The sequence below is a fragment of the Ornithorhynchus anatinus genome, chromosome 17, assembly GCF_004115215.2.
Source record: "Ornithorhynchus anatinus isolate Pmale09 chromosome 17, mOrnAna1.pri.v4, whole genome shotgun sequence".
In the NCBI taxonomy this organism is placed as follows: Eukaryota; Metazoa; Chordata; class Mammalia; order Monotremata; family Ornithorhynchidae; genus Ornithorhynchus; species Ornithorhynchus anatinus.
In genome coordinates this window covers 3,814,880-3,832,031 of record NC_041744.1, presented here as the reverse complement: position 1 = coordinate 3,832,031, position 17,152 = coordinate 3,814,880, and the positions used below count along the sequence as shown (strand labels likewise).

General features: G+C 48.8%; 2 protein-coding genes across 2 annotated transcripts; both read left to right on the top strand.

The window, feature by feature from the left end:
- The first annotated feature begins 254 nt into the window (after positions 1-254).
- XAF1 (XIAP associated factor 1) lies at positions 255-9,703 on the top strand. Its single transcript, XM_029082262.1, has 8 exons — positions 255-404; positions 2,350-2,485; positions 3,822-3,878; positions 5,315-5,495; positions 6,751-6,824; positions 8,029-8,376; positions 9,359-9,425; positions 9,605-9,703. Exons 1-7 carry the CDS (start codon positions 367-369, stop codon positions 9,404-9,406), a joined length of 882 nt encoding a protein of 293 aa, XP_028938095.1. The 5' UTR covers positions 255-366; the 3' UTR covers positions 9,407-9,425; positions 9,605-9,703.
- A 1,975-nt stretch (positions 9,704-11,678) lies between these two features.
- Positions 11,679-16,009, top strand: FBXO39 (F-box protein 39). The gene is made up of 3 exons (XM_001511675.6): positions 11,679-12,911; positions 15,440-15,616; positions 15,752-16,009. Exons 1-3 carry the CDS (start codon positions 11,886-11,888, stop codon positions 15,878-15,880), a joined length of 1,332 nt encoding a protein of 443 aa, XP_001511725.3. The 5' UTR covers positions 11,679-11,885; the 3' UTR covers positions 15,881-16,009.
- Positions 16,010-17,152: the final 1,143 nt, after the last annotated feature.

The following is a 17,152-nucleotide window of genomic DNA, read 5'->3' as shown; positions in this document are numbered from 1 at the left end:
TCCGAGCACTTAGTACAGTGCTCTGCTCAACAAATACTATTGAATGAATGAATTAATTAATATTGTACTGTCCCAAGTGCTTAGTACAGTGCTCTGTACTAGTAAGCCTTCAATAAATACGAATGAATGAATGAATGAATGAATGAATGAATGAATGAATGAATGAATTACGCTTCCTGTCCTCAGAGGCTGATCCACCTCCAAACTAAACACACTCAAGACCCTTCCTAAGCATCTTAAATCGAGGTGGGGGATTGTGCCCATCTTCTCCCTTGCCTGCAGTGGGCAGGGCTAGTAAAGTAACTTTTAGTTTCGTTTCTTGGTCCTGCAGAGACGAGCAAAATAGGAAGAGAAAGCAGAGGGAACATGGAGTTCGAGAAGGAGTTCCAGTACTGCAGGAATTGGTGAGGGTGGCCCTGCTCCTCGGCTCTACCCTCATCCCTATCCCCAACCTAAGGACTCCGGATCTCTCAGACTGGGGAACTTGGAACAGAGGGGGGATAGTGCTGGAATATTGAGTTTTGTCTTTTTTGTACTGTTGTTATTCTTTGTTTTGTTCTGTATTCGTTAAGCCCTTACTATGTGCCAGACACTGGACTGAACGCTGGGGTAGATACAAGCTAATCAGGTTGGATATAGTCCACGTCCCACGTGGAACTCACAGTCTTAATCCCATTTTCCAGATGAGGTGACTGAGGCACAGAGAAGTGAAGCGACTTGTCTATGGATACAGAGCAGACAAGTGGCAGAACTGGGATTAAAACCCAAGTCCTCTGACTCCCAGACCTGAGGTCTATTCCCGAGGCTACGCTGCTTCGGTTGGAATTCTCTGGGGAATTTTCAGATTTAAAAGCTTGCTCAGTTGCCATACTTGACGCTGGCAGCAATAACGATACCAGTGGTACTTAGTATGTGCTTGCTATGTGCCTAACATTGTATGAAGCACTGGGGTAGACGCAATATGATCAGATCAGACACAGTTAGTCTCATGTGGGGTTCACAGTCCGAAGGGGAAGGAGAACAGGTATTGAAACCCCATTTTTTTTTTGGTTGGTTTTTTATTGATATTTGTTCAGCGCTTACTATGTGTCCAACACTGTTCTAAACCCTGGGGAGATACAGGTTTATCAGGGTGGACGCAGTCCCCGTCCGACGTGGGGCTCACAGATTTTGCAGATGAGGGGATTGAGGCATAGAGAATTGAAGTGACTTGTCCAAGGTCACACAACAGGCAAGTGGTGGAGCTGGGTGTAGAAAAACTCCCAAGTGCTTAGTACAGTGCTCTTCATACAGTAAGCGCTCAATAAATACGAAGGAATGAATGAATGAGTGAACCTGGGACTCTCTTGGGTGGGTGAGAGAGATGTTTCGGGAGAGGGTTCTATGATCGTTCCCTGTACCTTATGCTCCTTCATCCACCTCCACCCTGGGCCAAGCTCTAGCTGATATTAGACTATCATCAATGGTATTTATTAATTAACATGCATTCATTCATTCAATCGTATTTATTGAGCATTTACTGTGTGCAGAGCACTGTATTAAATGCTTGGGAAAGTACAATACGGCAATAAAGAGAAGTAATCCCTGCCCACAGTGAGCTCACAGTCTAGAGGGAGAGAAGTCAGACATTAATACAAGTAAACAGACATCAATATAAATTTAAAAAATGACAGATATATACATAAGTGCTGTGGGGCCGGGGGGGGGTGGGGAAGAGAAGCAGCGTGGCTCAGTGGAAAGAGCATGGGCTTTGGAGTCAGAGGTCATGAGTTCGAATCCCAGCTCTGCCACTCGTCAGCTGTGTGACTGTGGGCAAGTCACTTAACTTCTCTGTGCCTCAGTTACCTCATCTGTAAAATGGGGATGAAGACTGTGAGCCCCACGTGGGACAACCCGATTCCCCTGTGTCTACCCCAGCGCTTAGAACAGTGCTCGGCACATAGTAAGCGCTTAACAAATACCAACATTATTATTATTATTATTAAGAGCAAAGGGAGCAAGTCAGGGTAACGCAGAAGGGAGTGGGAAGTAAGGAAAAGTGGGGCTTAGTCTGGGAAGGCCTCTTGGAGGAGATGTGCCTTCAGTAAGGCTTTGCAGGGAGTTCTTACCGTGTGCAGAGCACTATACTAAGTGCCTGGTAGAGTACAATACAACGGAGTTGGAACCAAAAGCTTCTGGAAGGAGACATTTAAGGAATGGGCCCACGAGGGCAGCCCGGTAGCCCCATTCATGCTCGCCCGCCGAGCCCCTACAAGAAGCACACTTGTGTGAGGTGGGGATGCATTGAGGTGGAAGCGGGAAGATGGTGGGAAAGGCCACTAGGAATCTCAGCCTCTCCTTTCTTCACAGTCGGAAAGATGTGGCTTCCGCCAACTTCTCCCTCCACGAGGCCCACTGCCTCCGCTTTCTGGTCGTCTGTCCCATCTGTGACCAACCCATCCAGAGGAAAGCGGAGAAGGAGCATCAGGCCATAGCTCACCAGCAGGTAGGTTGGTCTTGGCCTTGTGCTGGGCAAGGAAGGAAGACGGGGCTGGGAGTCAGAATCCCTGGATTCTAGTCCTACCTCTTTCATTCATTCATTCATTCATTCATTCAATTGTATTTATTGAGCGCTTAATGTGTACAAAGCACTGTACTAAGCACTTGGGAGAGAACGAGGCAACAATAAGCAAACACATTCCCTGCCCACAAGAAGCTTACAGTCTAGAGGCGGGGAGACAGACATCAATACAAATAAATAAAACGGCAGCTATGTACGTAAGTTCTGTGGGACTGGGATGGGGAAGAGCAAAGGGAACAAGTCAGGGAGATGCTGAAGGGAGGAGGAGATGAAGAAAAGGGGGGCTTAAGCTGGGAAGGCCTCTTGGAGGAGATGTGCCAATTTGCTGGGTGTCCTTAGGCTAATGGCTTCCCCTCTTTGTTCCTGCAAAAAAGGGTTGCTAATTCCTTCCCCTGAGTGGGCAGGAAGTGTGTCCGTTCATTGTTCTATTGTACTCTCCCAAGCCCTTAGTACAGTGCTCTGTGCACAGTAAGCACTCAATAAATGCAATTGAATGAATGAATGAAAATCTTTTCCCCTGCAATCCAAGTGCTCCTTCAGCCCTCAATGGCTTATGGGTTTCCCCCTCATGAAGCCCCTTCCCTTTGCTTCCCAATTCACCTCAGGTTTAGTCTCTTTTTCTGTCTCCACTTTATTAAAGGACGAAACTCTGGCACTTGCTTGAGAATTTGGCGGGTTTAGGGATTTGGGGCCCAATTCCCCAGCTCCCTCCAATCAGGTATCTCTTCCTCTGTGGCTTCCAGTTCTGTTAATTGGGTCTGGGGTGAGTGGAATGGCAGAGATTGATGGGGTGGAAACAGAACAGAGAAGGGGGGATCGAGGGTTTTCAGGACAACGTGAAGGGCCAGGGTGATTGAGAAAGATCGCTTGGTTCGGATTTCTATCTGGGATGGGTGATAATAATAAGTATGGTGTATGTTAAGCGCTTACTAAGCGCTGGGGTAAGTACAAGGGAATCAGGTCGGACACGGTCCCTGTCCCACGCGGGGCTCCCAGGCTCAATGCCCCCTTTACCTGAGGCACAAAGAAGTGAAGTGACTCGCCCAAGGCCACACAGCAGACAAGCGGTGGAGCCGGGATCAGAGCCCACATCCAGAGTAGGGAGGAATTAAGCTCAAATCAAAAGCCAGAACCTCCCCAGGCCCAGCTAACCCTCCAGGATGGATCAATGGTATTTACTGAACGCTTCCCGTTTGCAGAGCACTCTACTAAGTGCTAGATAGGGCTCGTTTCCCATGATTCTGCCTCCTTCCCCACCCAGGTGCGATGCCAGTTGTGCCAACAGAGTATGCAACAGTATCTACTGGAGGAGCATAAGGTAAGGTCTGTTCACGCCACACTCACCCTCACGCCCTCACTTGCCTCTCGGGCTGCGGACCTCCTGCCAGGACTCTCGCCAGGGGGAAGTAGGGATCAGAGTTCTCCCCACTCAGAGAGGAAGACCGGAACTCCATCCCCTCTCCTCTCTCCTCCCATCCCAAACAGTTCACCCGGGGAAGTGTGCTGGGCATCGGTGGAGGGTAGTCTGAATTCTGCCTCCCGTTGGTCTGCTGATTCAGGGTATGTGGGAGTCTCCCAAGTGCACCGTACCCAGCAGGCGCTCAATACGTGCCGTTGCTGATGATGCTTTCTCCCTCCTACTTATCCACTCTCTTCTCCCACTCCACCCCAGCTCACACTCTTTGAACCTCTCAAGCTAACCTACTCACTGCTCCTCCTTCTCACCTCTCTTGCCACCAGCTTTTTGCTCACGTCCTTTCCCATGCCTGGAACTCCCTCCCACTTCTTATCTACCTAACCACAGTTCTTCCCATCTTAAAAGCCTTCTGAAATCGCATCTCCTCCCAGAGACCAACCCCAGTGGATTTCTGATCTCCCCCACTTATATTCCCCCAACTGCCCCACCAGCACTTTTATGCTTCCTCAAACCTGTGTGTTCGCCAGCATCCAGAGCACTTCTGTACCTAACGTACCTGCTCTGTATCGTACATGCCCTATTTCTCAAGCAGTTGCTTAAATATATCTTCCTCTTTTCCTTTTCTTTTTTAAGGGTACCTGTTAGGCACTTACTATATGCCAGGCATAGGACTAAGTGCTGGGGTAGGAACAACTTAATCAAGTTGGACACAATCCCTGTCCCACATGGAGCTCTCAATCTAAGTCTGAAGGAAGAGGAATTAATTTTACAGGTGAGGAAACCGAGACCCAGAGGAGTTAAGCCATCCACCCAAGGCCACACAGGAGACAAGTGAAAAAGTCAGGATTAGAACCCAGGTCCTCTGCTTCCCAGTCCGCTCCTCTTTCCACTAGGCCGTGCTACTTCCTATCTTCCTCCCATCTCTATATTTATTTTAGTAGCATCTCCCTGTTAGATTGGAAACTCTTTGAGGGCGGGGATCGGGTCAAACCTCTATTTGACCCTCCCAAGCATTTATTACAGTGCTCTGCATATAGTAGACCTCTTTGTGGGCAGGAAATGTCTGTTTATTGTTCTGTACTGTCCTAAGCACTTAGTACAGCGCTCTGCACACGGTCAGCGCTCAATAAATATGATTGAATGAACGACTGAATAAGCTCCTCAGGTCTAGCCACTCTATTGGACTCATCCAAGCGCTTAGTCGAGCCTCTGCTCCCAGTAAGCACTCAGACAACGGCATCTGATTGACTTGGTGCTCTGCGCACGGTGTTCTGATCGATCGATGAGGCTGCCCCCCGGCCCCAAATTCTCCCCCCGCTCTCCACCTCACCGTACAGGACAAGTGCAGCAAGCGTCGAGTCCAGTGCAAATTCTGCAAGTTGCCCATGCCCTTCAGCTGCCTTCAGGAGCACGAGGTCCAGTGCGGAGCCCGGACGGAGCTCTGCTTCGACTGCCACAAGTACGTCCTCGTCAGAGACCAGAGCCGGCACAAGGATGTCTGTCTGAACGTCAAGCACCGTGAGTCACTTCGCTTCTCTGGGCCTCAGTTCTCTCGTCTGGAAAATGGGGATTAAGACTGCGACCCTTATGTGTTATACTGTATTCTCCCAAGAGCTTAGTACAGTGCTCTGCACGCAAAGAGCTCAATAAATACGATTGCATGAATGGATGACTGTGTCCAACCCGATTATCTCGTATCTACCCCAGCGCTTAGAACAGTGCCTGGCACATAGTAGGGCTTAACAGATACCCCAGTGACTATTAATAAGGCAGCACACCTCAGCCCCCGCCCCCCATGGTCGCAACTGGAGAGTTTCCGGTACTCTCCCAAGTCTCGGCTACGGGAGGGCGGGTCAAGCGGAGGCCTATCCATTCCGGCCTTAGCTTGGTCAGTGGCTAGCGAGTGGAAGGCCATCTCCTCCAAATCAAAACTCACCCGTGCTGGGCAGCAGCGGCACGGGAAAGAGTCGAGGGCAGAGACTCGAGTTCACCGCGCAGAAGGAGGCATTGGTAAACCACTTCCATATTTCTACCAAGAAAACTCTATGGATCCACCCACTACCAGAAGGATAGCAGATGGAGAGCGGGGCGTTCTGGGAGAGATGTGTCCGTGGTGTCGCTATGGGTCGGAAACGACTCGAAGGCATAAGACGAGACACCTCGGTGCTCTGCCTGAAGTGGGAAAGCTTGTCTTATAAACTGCAGAATCTAATCCTGGCTTCACACATGCCTGCTGTTGTGCAAATCACTTCACTTCTCCGTGCCTCAGTTCCCTCATCTGTAAAATGAGGATTAAGATTGTGAGCACCATGTGGGACAGGGACCCAACTCGATTTGCTTAAATCTATCCCAGCACTTAGTACAGTACCTGGCACATAGTAAACGTTTAAAAAATGCCACAGTAATTATAAAGAGTAGTAGTAAGCACTCAATAAATACAATTGATTGATTGATGAATCCAGCCTACAGGGCATCATCTTCTCTAAAATCAGCCTGAATGACCATCTTCAACCCACCCCAGTGCTTAGCATAGTGTCTGGCATATAATTATCAAAACCTCAAGCTCAGTTTGCCCCCATACAAACTCTGGCTGGACAGTAGAATGGGCACCCCAGAGACCCTTGGAGAAAGCCCACCTGCCTCTTGCCATCACTGGATAAGGATGAGGAGCAGGAGGATGGTGAGCAGCCAAAGAAAACTGGGCTAAGTGCAGAACAGGCCCACAGGTGCTGACTATTCAGATTTCATTCTGGTTTTGCTTCTATTTTCCCAGAAGCCCCGAAGAAGCAGGTTCGCTGTCCGAAATGCAAACAAGAGATTCCGAAATCCCAGTTTTTCCAGCATCAGGTGAGCAGCTGGTGTCCTTATTTCCCCTGCAGGAAGGATGATTCCTGTGGAAATTCAGATCTTGCTGAAAAGGGACCCTGCCAACCTTGAACGTTTTAAAGCTTGTTTATGAGAGATCAAATCCACAAGAGATAAGGGTATCTCATCAGTCCATTTTGCTGGGTAGAATTCCAATTCTAACAAACTGATGTGGATTCATTCAGTATTGATCAAACCATATCCGGAAGGCTATTCCCAATCATGGATTGACTGCTCGTTCAGGTTACTGAAAGTGTTTCCCCGTGTCAGAAGTCCAGTTGGGTATCAACCCAGCAAATTTCTGCCGGGGAGTTCAAAGTCTTTTCCAAGTGTGTTTACCTCTCATGTCTTATCTTTGGGAAGTAAGAAGAGAGGTGAAGTGAATTCCCATTATTTTGGTCAAAAGGAGTCAGTTTGGAAATAGATTGCTTGGGAAACGCTAACCTTGTAAACCCTTCAATCGATTTTCTCAGTTTGAAAAATAGTCCAAATTCAAGCAACAATGGCCAGACTAGAATGTCCAGTCCTGTTCCCGGACATTGGATTAGTCACATAAAAATAGACACTGAGAAGCAACGTGGCCTAGTTGAAAGAGCACGGGCATGGGCGTTAGAAGGTCACGGGTTCTAATCCCAGCTCCGCCACTTGTCTGCTGGGTGACCTTGGACAAGTCACTTCACTTCCTCTGGTCCTCAGTGCCCTTATCTGTAAAATGAGAACTGAGACTGTGAGCCCCACATGGGACAGGGACTGTGTCCAACTCACTTTGCTTGTATTCACCCCAGCACTTGGAATAGTGGCTGGCACATAGTAAGCACTTAACAAATACCATTATTATTTATTATCGTTATTATTATTATTATTAACAGACTCTCTTTGGACTCAATGGGGTTTCTTCATATAACCTGGACAAAGATCCGGGCTTTTCATTTCTGTCTTCTGTCTGTCTCTCCCTCTCTCTCTCTCCGTCTCTTCATGTGTGTGTGTGTTTGTGTGATCTTAATGTATTATTATAATTTTTGGGGTACATAGCAGCCACAGCACTACGCACCCCTCAGAAGGACAAAGGTCGGTGTCCAATTCCCAAGGGTGTACTCTTTCCCAGCACTTAGTACAGTAAGCTCTCTTAATACCTACTAGAACTACGGCTGCTACTAGCCACATTACTGTTCTTTATTTATTGCAGAACCAATGTGACCCACTCTCCGAATTCACCAAGTTGCTGTCACCCCATCGCTTTGAAAGGTCAAAAAATCCTCTCCCCAGGCCCAACTCGTCTTTTCCTGACCAAGCCGCCGGAGGATGGGCCAAGAAGCATCCCAAGGAGGAGAGGGGGAAGGAGTTCCCATCGGCCTCCAAGCCCATGGCCAGAAAGTGGTACCCGGGCAGGAAGGCACAGGGGGACCTGGCTCTCGCTTCAGCCGGACGATCCTGGGGACCACCAGCTCCCAGAGATGAGAGCGAATTTGATGTGCTGGACAGCTGTCCCCAGTGCCGCATCCTGCTCCCCAAGCCGACGCTGCACCTTCACCAGGTAGGCCCCTCCCTCCTTCCTCACCCCCATTCCCGGCTCACCACGGGACCCAGTTGAGAACAGCGACTGCTCGATATGTAATCAACAGCGCAGTCAGTGATTTATTCCGATGCCTCCATTCATCAACGTTTTTATGCCTGGTAGAGACTAAACTACTCACACTTCTGTTCTTCCGCTTAGCACAGTCTAAGGCACCCGGCGGTTGCTCTCTAAATAATAATAATTGCAGCATTTGTCAAACACTTACTATGTACCCGCCACTGTAGTGGATACAAGCAAATCAGGTTGAACACAGTCCCGGTCCCACATAGGGCTCACGGTCTTAATCCACATTTTCTGGATGTGAGGCCCTGAGAAGTGAAGTGACTTGTCCAAAGTCACAAGGCAGACAAGTGACAGAGTCATGATTAGAACCCAGGGCCTTCCTCTATCCACTAGACCATGCTGCTTCTCCTCTTAAATAGGGCTTCTACTAAGGGAAGATGGGGCAGAGACCCAGACTATCCCACCAACCCTCTCGTAATTCTCCTTGGGCTTTCCAAGATTCTCAGCCTGTCACCAGTCTCCATTTATTGTTTTAACAGCCCCCTGGGAGGAGCTGTCCATTAAAAATGGAAGAAAAGTTCAACCCCTTTCCTTCCTGGCTTCTGTTCTGATACCCTACAGCCAGTTTAATGGTTCTATAAACTATCAGAGGCTCCAGAGATTTCCCTGGAGCTAGAGAGGTTCCCTTCCCCACCCACCCACCCTCGCCCCTCCACCAATTAGACAATTATATTTACCGAGCACTTATCACGTGCAGAGCACTGTACTAATCGCTTGGGAGAGTACAATAATAGCCACATTCTCGGCCTACAACGAGTTTACAGTCTAGAGACAGTCTACCAGTTTTCACCTCTCTTTGAACAGACACATCGCAATCCTAATCCAGACCAGGCCTCTTACTTTCTACTTTGGTTTTTTTCCCCTACCTCTTATTTAGAAGAAGTGCCTCTTTTTAGCTTCTCTGAAAAACCGGAAGCTGAACTAAGGGATTCCTTTACCAAAAGGTACGGCAATGAATGCTTTGAAGAAGTGTCTGTCTTTGCACCGTATTGAGTTGATTCTTTGGCTCATCTCCAGGATCTCCTCTAGGTTGGGAAAACAACTCTGATTTTCAAACTTTGGGGGACATCAGGTGGGAAAAAAATCGCAGCTCAGTTTTAACTTTTTGTTCTTTCTTCAACAGGGGTTTCGGGAAATGAAAACTGGAGGACTCTACTCTTTCTATCAGAAAACACCTTGAACTTGGCATTCGCGTAACAATAAAGAATCATTCTGCTATCAATTTGGTTGTGAAATAGGAGTGGTCAGAGTCAGGAGGCTTGGGGTATGGGCAGGGAGAGAAGGGGTTGACTTTTAATCAATCAGTGGCATTTATTGTGCACCTCTTGGGTGCAGAGCGCTGTACTAAGCACTTGGGAGAGTCCAATACAATAGAGCGGGCAGATACACTCCCTGCCCACAAGGAGCTTATAGTCTAGAGGGAAAGACAGGCACTGATATAAATAACTAAATTACAGATAGGGACAAAAGTGTGGTGGGGCTGAGGATGGGGTGAATATCAAGGTCTCCACCCTTCTCCGGATCCGGCACTGCCTCCTTTTCCCACCCCTAGAAGCCCCCAGAGCCTTACCACCTTGGGTCTGCACTCCAGCTCAACGAGCCCCAGGCCGTGTTCCTAAAGTCCAGCTCTTACGGGGGTCCCCTTCGCCCTCACCCCCTCCCCACCAGCCGCCTTTCAGGGATCTGCCTGCCGGTGTTTATCTGCGATCTCTCCAGAAGACCCTCGAACCTCTGGGACCGAGTTTGGGTTACCAACTCACTCCCCGGAAGGTGAACGACGTTGTGTCTCTTTGCCGCCTTTACCAAATTTGGAAGGATCTCCACCTCTCCCCGTCTCATGAATATAACCCAAGTCTGCCTCTTTACTTCTCACCTGGCAGGTGAAAAATCGACCTATTGAACATCAGGACGTAAAAACCGGAAAGGAAAATTTGAACAACTGGAGGAAAAAGGACTACTAGTTTGTATCTACCCCAGAGGCTTAGTACGGTGCTTGACACCGAGTAAGCACTTTACAAATGGCATATTATTAAGGTTATTAATAGTAGAAGAAGCAATAGAATTATCATCTTTATTTTGATTATGATTATTAGCTCACACCATGCTGCAGCCGTAAGCATCTGCATCTGCTAATTCTGCCACATTCTACTCTCCCAAGCACTCAGTACTGTACACTTGCACAAAGTAAGTGCTCAATAAATACCACTGATTGTCTGTTTCTGTTTTATGGTATTTGTTTAACACTTACTATGTGCCACACCCTGTACTAAACACCGGAGCAGATAAAAGCTAGTGAGGTTAGACAGAGTCCGTGTCCCACATACGTCTCACAGTCTTTATCCTCATCTTTCAGAAGGGGGAACTGAGGCACAAAGAAGGGAAGTGACTTGTCAAGATCACACAGCAGACAAATGGGAGACTAGGGATTAGAACCCAGATCCTTCTAACTCCCAGGCCAGGTTCTACCCATTAGACCACGCTGATTCCAATTTACTCTCCATCTTCATTTTTTTAAGCTGTTCAAAAAGAATGCTTGGAATATATTTGAATTTATTTTTTTCACTCATTTATTATCACTAAAGCATTCTGCCCAGCTATCTCCTCAACTTGGAACTGTCCCTAAACATCCCATTCAGATTCGGTTCCGTGACAGTAATTACCACATAACCTTCTCAACCCATTCAATTTTCAACTCCATGAAGACGGGGCCTGGGTTTTCTTCCTTTATTGTTCATTCGATCACATTACGTGAGGTCTTACTGAGCGCAGAGCACTGTATTAAGCGCTTGGGAGAGTAAAGAGACACATTCCCTGCTCACAGTAAGCTTCCAATCTAGAGGGGGAGACACACATTAATGGAAATAAATAAAGAACTGATATGTACATAAGTGCTCCCGAGAGCCTACTAGCATCTTGCCTATAGTAGACGCTCTATACGTTCCTGCGATCTCTATCTCTGCAGAGATAGACGCTCTGTAGCCTCTCTTGTGTGTGTTGCTGTTGTGATTGTGTCTCCCCTACCAGATGATGAGCTCAAAGGCCTGGGCCTTGTCATTGTGTCTTTCCCCCTCCCCGCCCTCTCTCCTCCACCCCAACACCCAGGGCAGTGACCCGCAGGTGCTTAATAAATCCTATTGATGATGACGATGATGACGACCGAGTGACGCACAATTCACTCCCCTGTCCGGGATCAGAGGGGGCGCGAGGGGTGAGCTGCAAAGGAAGACCAGCCGTCGAGCTAGCCGCACCTCTCCTCGAACCCCGGCGATGCCGTTTTCGTTTCTGCTCCCCGCGAGAATCGAGTGACCGACGATTCCGTCTTCCCCCCCGGCGAGTCCCAGACGTCCGGCCCGGTGCCGCGTCCCAGGCGACCCCGACCCCGTCTCCCCCGCCCCGGCTGGGCCATGGAGGAAGAGAGGCGCCCCTACCCGCCCCAGCCGCCCGTCTGTTGGATCCGCCTGCCGGACGTGTGCCTGCAGAGGGTCTTCTGGTGGCTGGGGGACAGGGACCGATCTCGGGCCTCTCTGGTCTGCAGGAAATGGAACCAGATCATGTACTCGGCCAACCTCTGGCGCTACCGGACCATCACCTTCAGCGGGAGGCCCTCCCGCTCTCACGCCACCGAGTTCGAGTCGGCCCTCTGGTACATCAAGAAGTTCGGCAAGTACCTGGAGCACTTGGAGATCAAATTCACGAACCCTTACAACTCCATCCTGACCAAGAAGTTTCAGCTGACCATGAGAGGCCTCCTCTCCTACCTAGGCAGGTGCAACAACCGCCTGAAGTCCCTCTCCATCCAGCACCTGGAGCTCGACAGGATGGTCTGGAGGAACCACATCCGAACCTCGTTCATCAAGAGCCTGAGTTTCTTCCTGAGGAAAATGAGCAAGCACCTGGACTGCTTGAACCTGCGCGGGGCCAAGGTGTCCCTGGACCAGGGCTGCTCCATTCTGGCCTCCCTGGGCCGTCTGCAGAGCGCCAGCTTCACCTCGGTGCTCAACATCGAGGACTACTTCAGCCACCACCTCTCGGTCTACGGCCACCCCCAGTTCAACGACATCATGGCCACCTTCCGCCGCTTGGCCGTCCTGACGCTCAACTACAACTGCGTCTCCGACGAGCTGCTGGAGATCCTCTGCAAGAACAACGCCGGCTCCCTGTGGACGCTTAACATCAAGTGCCACGTGCACGACCCCCACGGCCAGGTGGTCTGGGGCTTGTCCTGGGCCAAGCTGGCCAGGCAAGCCACCAACCTGAAGGTCAACTTCTTCTTCGAGCGGGTCATGAAGTACGAGCGTTTGACCCGGATCCTGCTGCACGAGATTCCCATTCGGAGCATCAGTCTGCGCAGTTGCTACTTCAGCGATCCCGACTGGTCCATGAGACCCACTCTCACCGATCTCTTGCCAAACTACAGGAAGACCCTGCAGGTGAGCAGCGTGGCCTAGCGGGTAGATCACGGACCCGGGACTCAGGGGACCTGGGTCACGCTCGGCTGCTGTGACATCTTTCAGGTGAGGGAACTGAGGCACGGAGAAGGGAAGGGACCTGCCCGAGGTCACGCAGCAGACAAGTGGCAGAACCGGGATTAGAACCCAGGTCCTTCTGACTCCCGGGCCCTACCCACTAGGCAAGCTGTTTTCCAGGAACTGCCATCGTATTAAGTGCTTACGGTGTGCAGAGCACCGCGCTGATTCCAATTTGCCCTCCATCTTGCAGCTGGTATTTGTTAAGCACTTACTATGTGCCAGCCTCTGTACTAAGCGCTGGAGTAAATGCAAGCTAATCAGGTCAGACACGGTCCCTGTCCCAAACGGGGCTCACAGGCTTACTGCCCATTTTACAGATGAGGGAATTGAGGCACAGAGAAGGTAGCTCAAGATCACACAGCAAACAAGTCACTTCTCTATGCCTCAGTTTCCTCGTATACACAATGGGGATTTGATACCTGTTCTCCCTCCTACTTAGAGTGTGAGTCCCATGTGGGATCTGATGAACTTCTAGCTACCCCAGCATTTAGTACAGGGCTTGGCACCTTAAAAGCAGCATGATGTAGTGGATAGAGCCCGGGCCTGGGTGTCGGAAGGTTGAGGCTTCTAACCCCGGCTCCGCCGCTTGTCTACTGGGTGACCTAGGGTAAGTCACTTCACTTCTCTGGGCCTCACTTACCTCATCTGTAAAATGGGGATTGAAACTGGGAGCCCCACATGGGACAGGGACTGCGTCCAACCCGATTTACTTGTATCCACCACAGCGCTTAGTACTGTGCCTGGCACATAGTAAGCACTTAACGAATACCATCATCATCATCGCTACATAGTAAGTGCTGAACAAATACCGCTATTTTTATTGTTATTATAATTAGGTGAGGCCTTGTGGCCCCTGGGGGAGGGATGGAAGCCCAGGCATAAGCCCCTCCAGGACAGACTGTCTCCGTCTGCTCTGCTCCCTCCCCTTCCTCCCAGTTTTCAGGAGGTCTGGCATTTAATCAATCAATCAATCAATCATATGTCAAGCGCTTACTGTGTGCAGAGCACTGTACTGAGCGCTTCTTCGATCAATCAGTCCATCAACGACATTTATTGAGCAGCTTCTCAATGGGAAGTACTGGATCGAGCACTTGGGAGAGCATTTCAGACACTAGGCAATTGGCCAACCAGTGATATTTATTGAGAAACAGTGTGGCCTAGTGGATAGAGCCTGGGAGCCAGAGGGACCTGAGTTCTAATCCTGGCTCCGCCACCTCTCTGCTGTCTGTGACCTTAGACACGTCATCTCTGTCCTTCCCTTACCTCATCTGCAAAATAGGGATTAAAGACTGTGAGCCCCATGTGGGACAGGGACTGTGTCCAACCTGATTAGTTTATACCCACCCCAGAGCTTAGTACGGGGCCCGGCCATAGTAAGCACTTAAAAAATACCTTAAAAAAAAAGAGTGCTTACTAGATGCAGAGCATTGTCCCAAGTACTTGGAGAGTACAATATATCAGAGTTTGTAGATATGTTCTCTTCCCACAAGGAGCTTAGAATCTCATGGGGGAGATGGACCAAAAGGATTTATAAATAGGGGAAGGGGGAAGAAGACTAAGGATATGAGGGACAGACAATTGATCCATGGTAATACATACTGAGTACCCACTGTGTGAAGAACACTGTTCTAAGCACTTGTGAAGAATACAATACCTGGTCTTCAAGGAATTTCCAGTCTATGAGAGGGTGCTGGAGACAGATGCAAACTAAATTCCTTTGGGAGGAACATGAGAATGGAAATGTGAAGAATAATAATAATAATGATGGTATTTGTTAAGCGCTTACTATAGGCCAAGCACTGTTCTAAGTGTTGGGGTAGATTCAAGGTAATTAGATTGTCCCACTTGGGGCTTATAGTCTTAATCCCCATTTTACAGATGAGGTAACTGAGGCACAGAGAAATTAAATGACTTGCCCAAAGTCACACAGCTGATAAGTGGAGGAGCCGGGATTAGTACCCCCGACCTCTGACTCCCAAGCCCGTGCTCTTTCCACTAAACTAGTGCTTAAATAGAAGAGTTTGTAGGTCAACACAGACAGATGTGCCTTGGGAAGTTTTATGTTATATATGTTCGCTCAGATGGTGTTTTGGGGGGTGATGAGATTTGAGGGAAAAGAAAAATGAATCAGGGAAGGCGTTCTGAAAATGGGGAGAGCCAAAGTCTGGAAGATCTGAAGGAGGAAGTTCCAGAAAGAAGGAAGATTGCAAACAAAGAGCTTCCCTCTAGCTCTGTTATATTGTTTTCTCCCAAGCGCTTAGCACAGTGTTCTGCATGCAGTAAGCAATCGATAAATACCATTGATTGATTGATTTAGAGAATGGAGATGCAGAAGTATTCAAGTCCCCAGCCCCTCCTCCACCCTAACACTTAATCAAGTGTTCCTCAGCCCGAACACTTACTCGTTTCTTCTTTCGATTATTTTCCAGAAATTAACTTTCGAGTTCAACAATAACCACGAAACCCTAGATGAGGAGCTTCTTCAACTCATTCTGATCTGCGAAAAGTTATATTACTTCAAAATCTGGGCTTTCCTGGACGTGAAGTTCGTAGAGAGGATTCTCGAATATCAAGAAAAGGGAAAATGCCAGTTGCAAACCCTAAAGGTAAAATAAAAATTAAAAAAGCAATTAAAATGCTATTCTATCGCAAGGGATAATTGATTTCAGTCGTTAGGGACTTGTGGTCTTCTGGATAGCGACCCTAATGACAGCTCATGGATCCTTCTGCCTCTTTCGCAGGTGCGAATTTACACGAACAAGTACGAAACAAACGACGAGGACAGAATGCTCCGAGAGACATACAGGAAGTACAGAAGGCTTATAGATGCAGAGCTGAATTATTTTGTCATCGCTTACCCGATGATGTGATGAACGTTATTCAAGGAGGCAGAAACTGACTTTGCTTTGAGCCCACAGTGTGATGCCTTTCACAGATATTCATCATCTTCACACTGTGCAACTCCTTGTGTCATTAAAATCCATCGTGAAAGCAACAAAGATCCCGCGGGTCTTAAAATGATGTCTTTGCATCTTTCGACCGGTCAGTTTGATTTCCGTCTCCCTCAACGTCCTCACCCCACTGTCGCGGGGAAAGAGAAAGCCTCATTACACAGCCTCGTTTTATCCCAGTGCTCAGCCTGAATTGCTCCTCGCTACGTCTCGTCACCCTCGGGGGTCGGAGGAGCCACGGCAGCGAGAAGCAGCACGGAGTAGTGGATGGAGCACGGGCCTGGGAGTCAGAAGGTCGTGGGTTCTAATCCCGGTTCCTCCACTTGTCTGCTGTGTGACCTTGAACAAGTCACTTCCCTTCTCTGGGCTTAACGCATGCCAGGCACTGTACTAAGCGTTGGAGTGGATACGAGCGAAGCGGTTGGACCCGACCCCTGTCCCGTGTGGATTCACATTCTCAATCCCCATTTTACAGATGAGGAAACAGTCTCAGAGAAGTGAAGTGCCTTGCTCAAGGTGTCACGGCAGGTGAGTGATGGAGCCGGGATTAGAACCCACGACCGTCTGACTCCCAGGTCCCTGTTCTATCCACTAGGCCATGCTTCTTCCCACGTTAATGGATAATAAATACCATTATTTCTGCAAACAAACTTCGTTTCCCAGAATTCACAATCAACCACTAGAAGACAGTGTGGATTAAATAACTCACTGTCCAGAGGCGACGCTTCAAAAAACCGTTTTTAAAGCTGAAGCTGAAATCATCTCGACAGTGGGTAGTTCTGAGGCGCTCTAAGATATTAAGAGTTAGCCAGAGATCAATTGCGTCCTCTTTCCGCATTCAGGAAAGTTGCTTTCAGGCAAGTTCAAAGAGGATGGACTTCACTGATGAGGTCACAGTTAAAAGTTTTGATGACATAGGAAGCATTTTGATGGGTGGCGGTCTGGACCTTGGCAGGCTTAAAGGTTTTAGAGTGGAAGCCTCTAAGAAGGATATTAGCATGGTCAGACGTTGAGAAAGTGGTGAATTTTAGGGGTTGGAAAACATTTAACTTAATGTTTTTCGACTCCCGAAACCGGTTTCCACTGATTTGGGAGGACCGGTGTCAGTGGAGTTAATTGTCTGGGATAGGGAGGAATCAGAAGTTGTCTTTAAATGACTGTTTCCATGGTGTTTAGTGATCTGTACTGACG

Coding starts and splice junctions, on each gene's coding strand:
- XAF1 (XM_029082262.1), top strand. CDS start 367: ATGGAGTTCGAGAAGGAGTTCCAGTACTGCAGGAATTG. Junction 3,879..5,314: donor ATCTACTGGAGGAGCATAAG/GTAAGGTCTGTT, acceptor CTCACCGTACAG/GACAAGTGCAGCAAGCGTCG. Junction 8,377..9,358: donor CGACGCTGCACCTTCACCAG/GTAGGCCCCTCC, acceptor CCTCTTATTTAG/AAGAAGTGCCTCTTTTTAGC.
- FBXO39 (XM_001511675.6), top strand. CDS start 11,886: ATGGAGGAAGAGAGGCGCCCCTACCCGCCCCAGCCGCCCGTCTGTTGG. Junction 12,912..15,439: donor ACTACAGGAAGACCCTGCAG/GTGAGCAGCGTG, acceptor ATTATTTTCCAG/AAATTAACTTTCGAGTTCAA. Junction 15,617..15,751: donor GCCAGTTGCAAACCCTAAAG/GTAAAATAAAAA, acceptor CCTCTTTCGCAG/GTGCGAATTTACACGAACAA.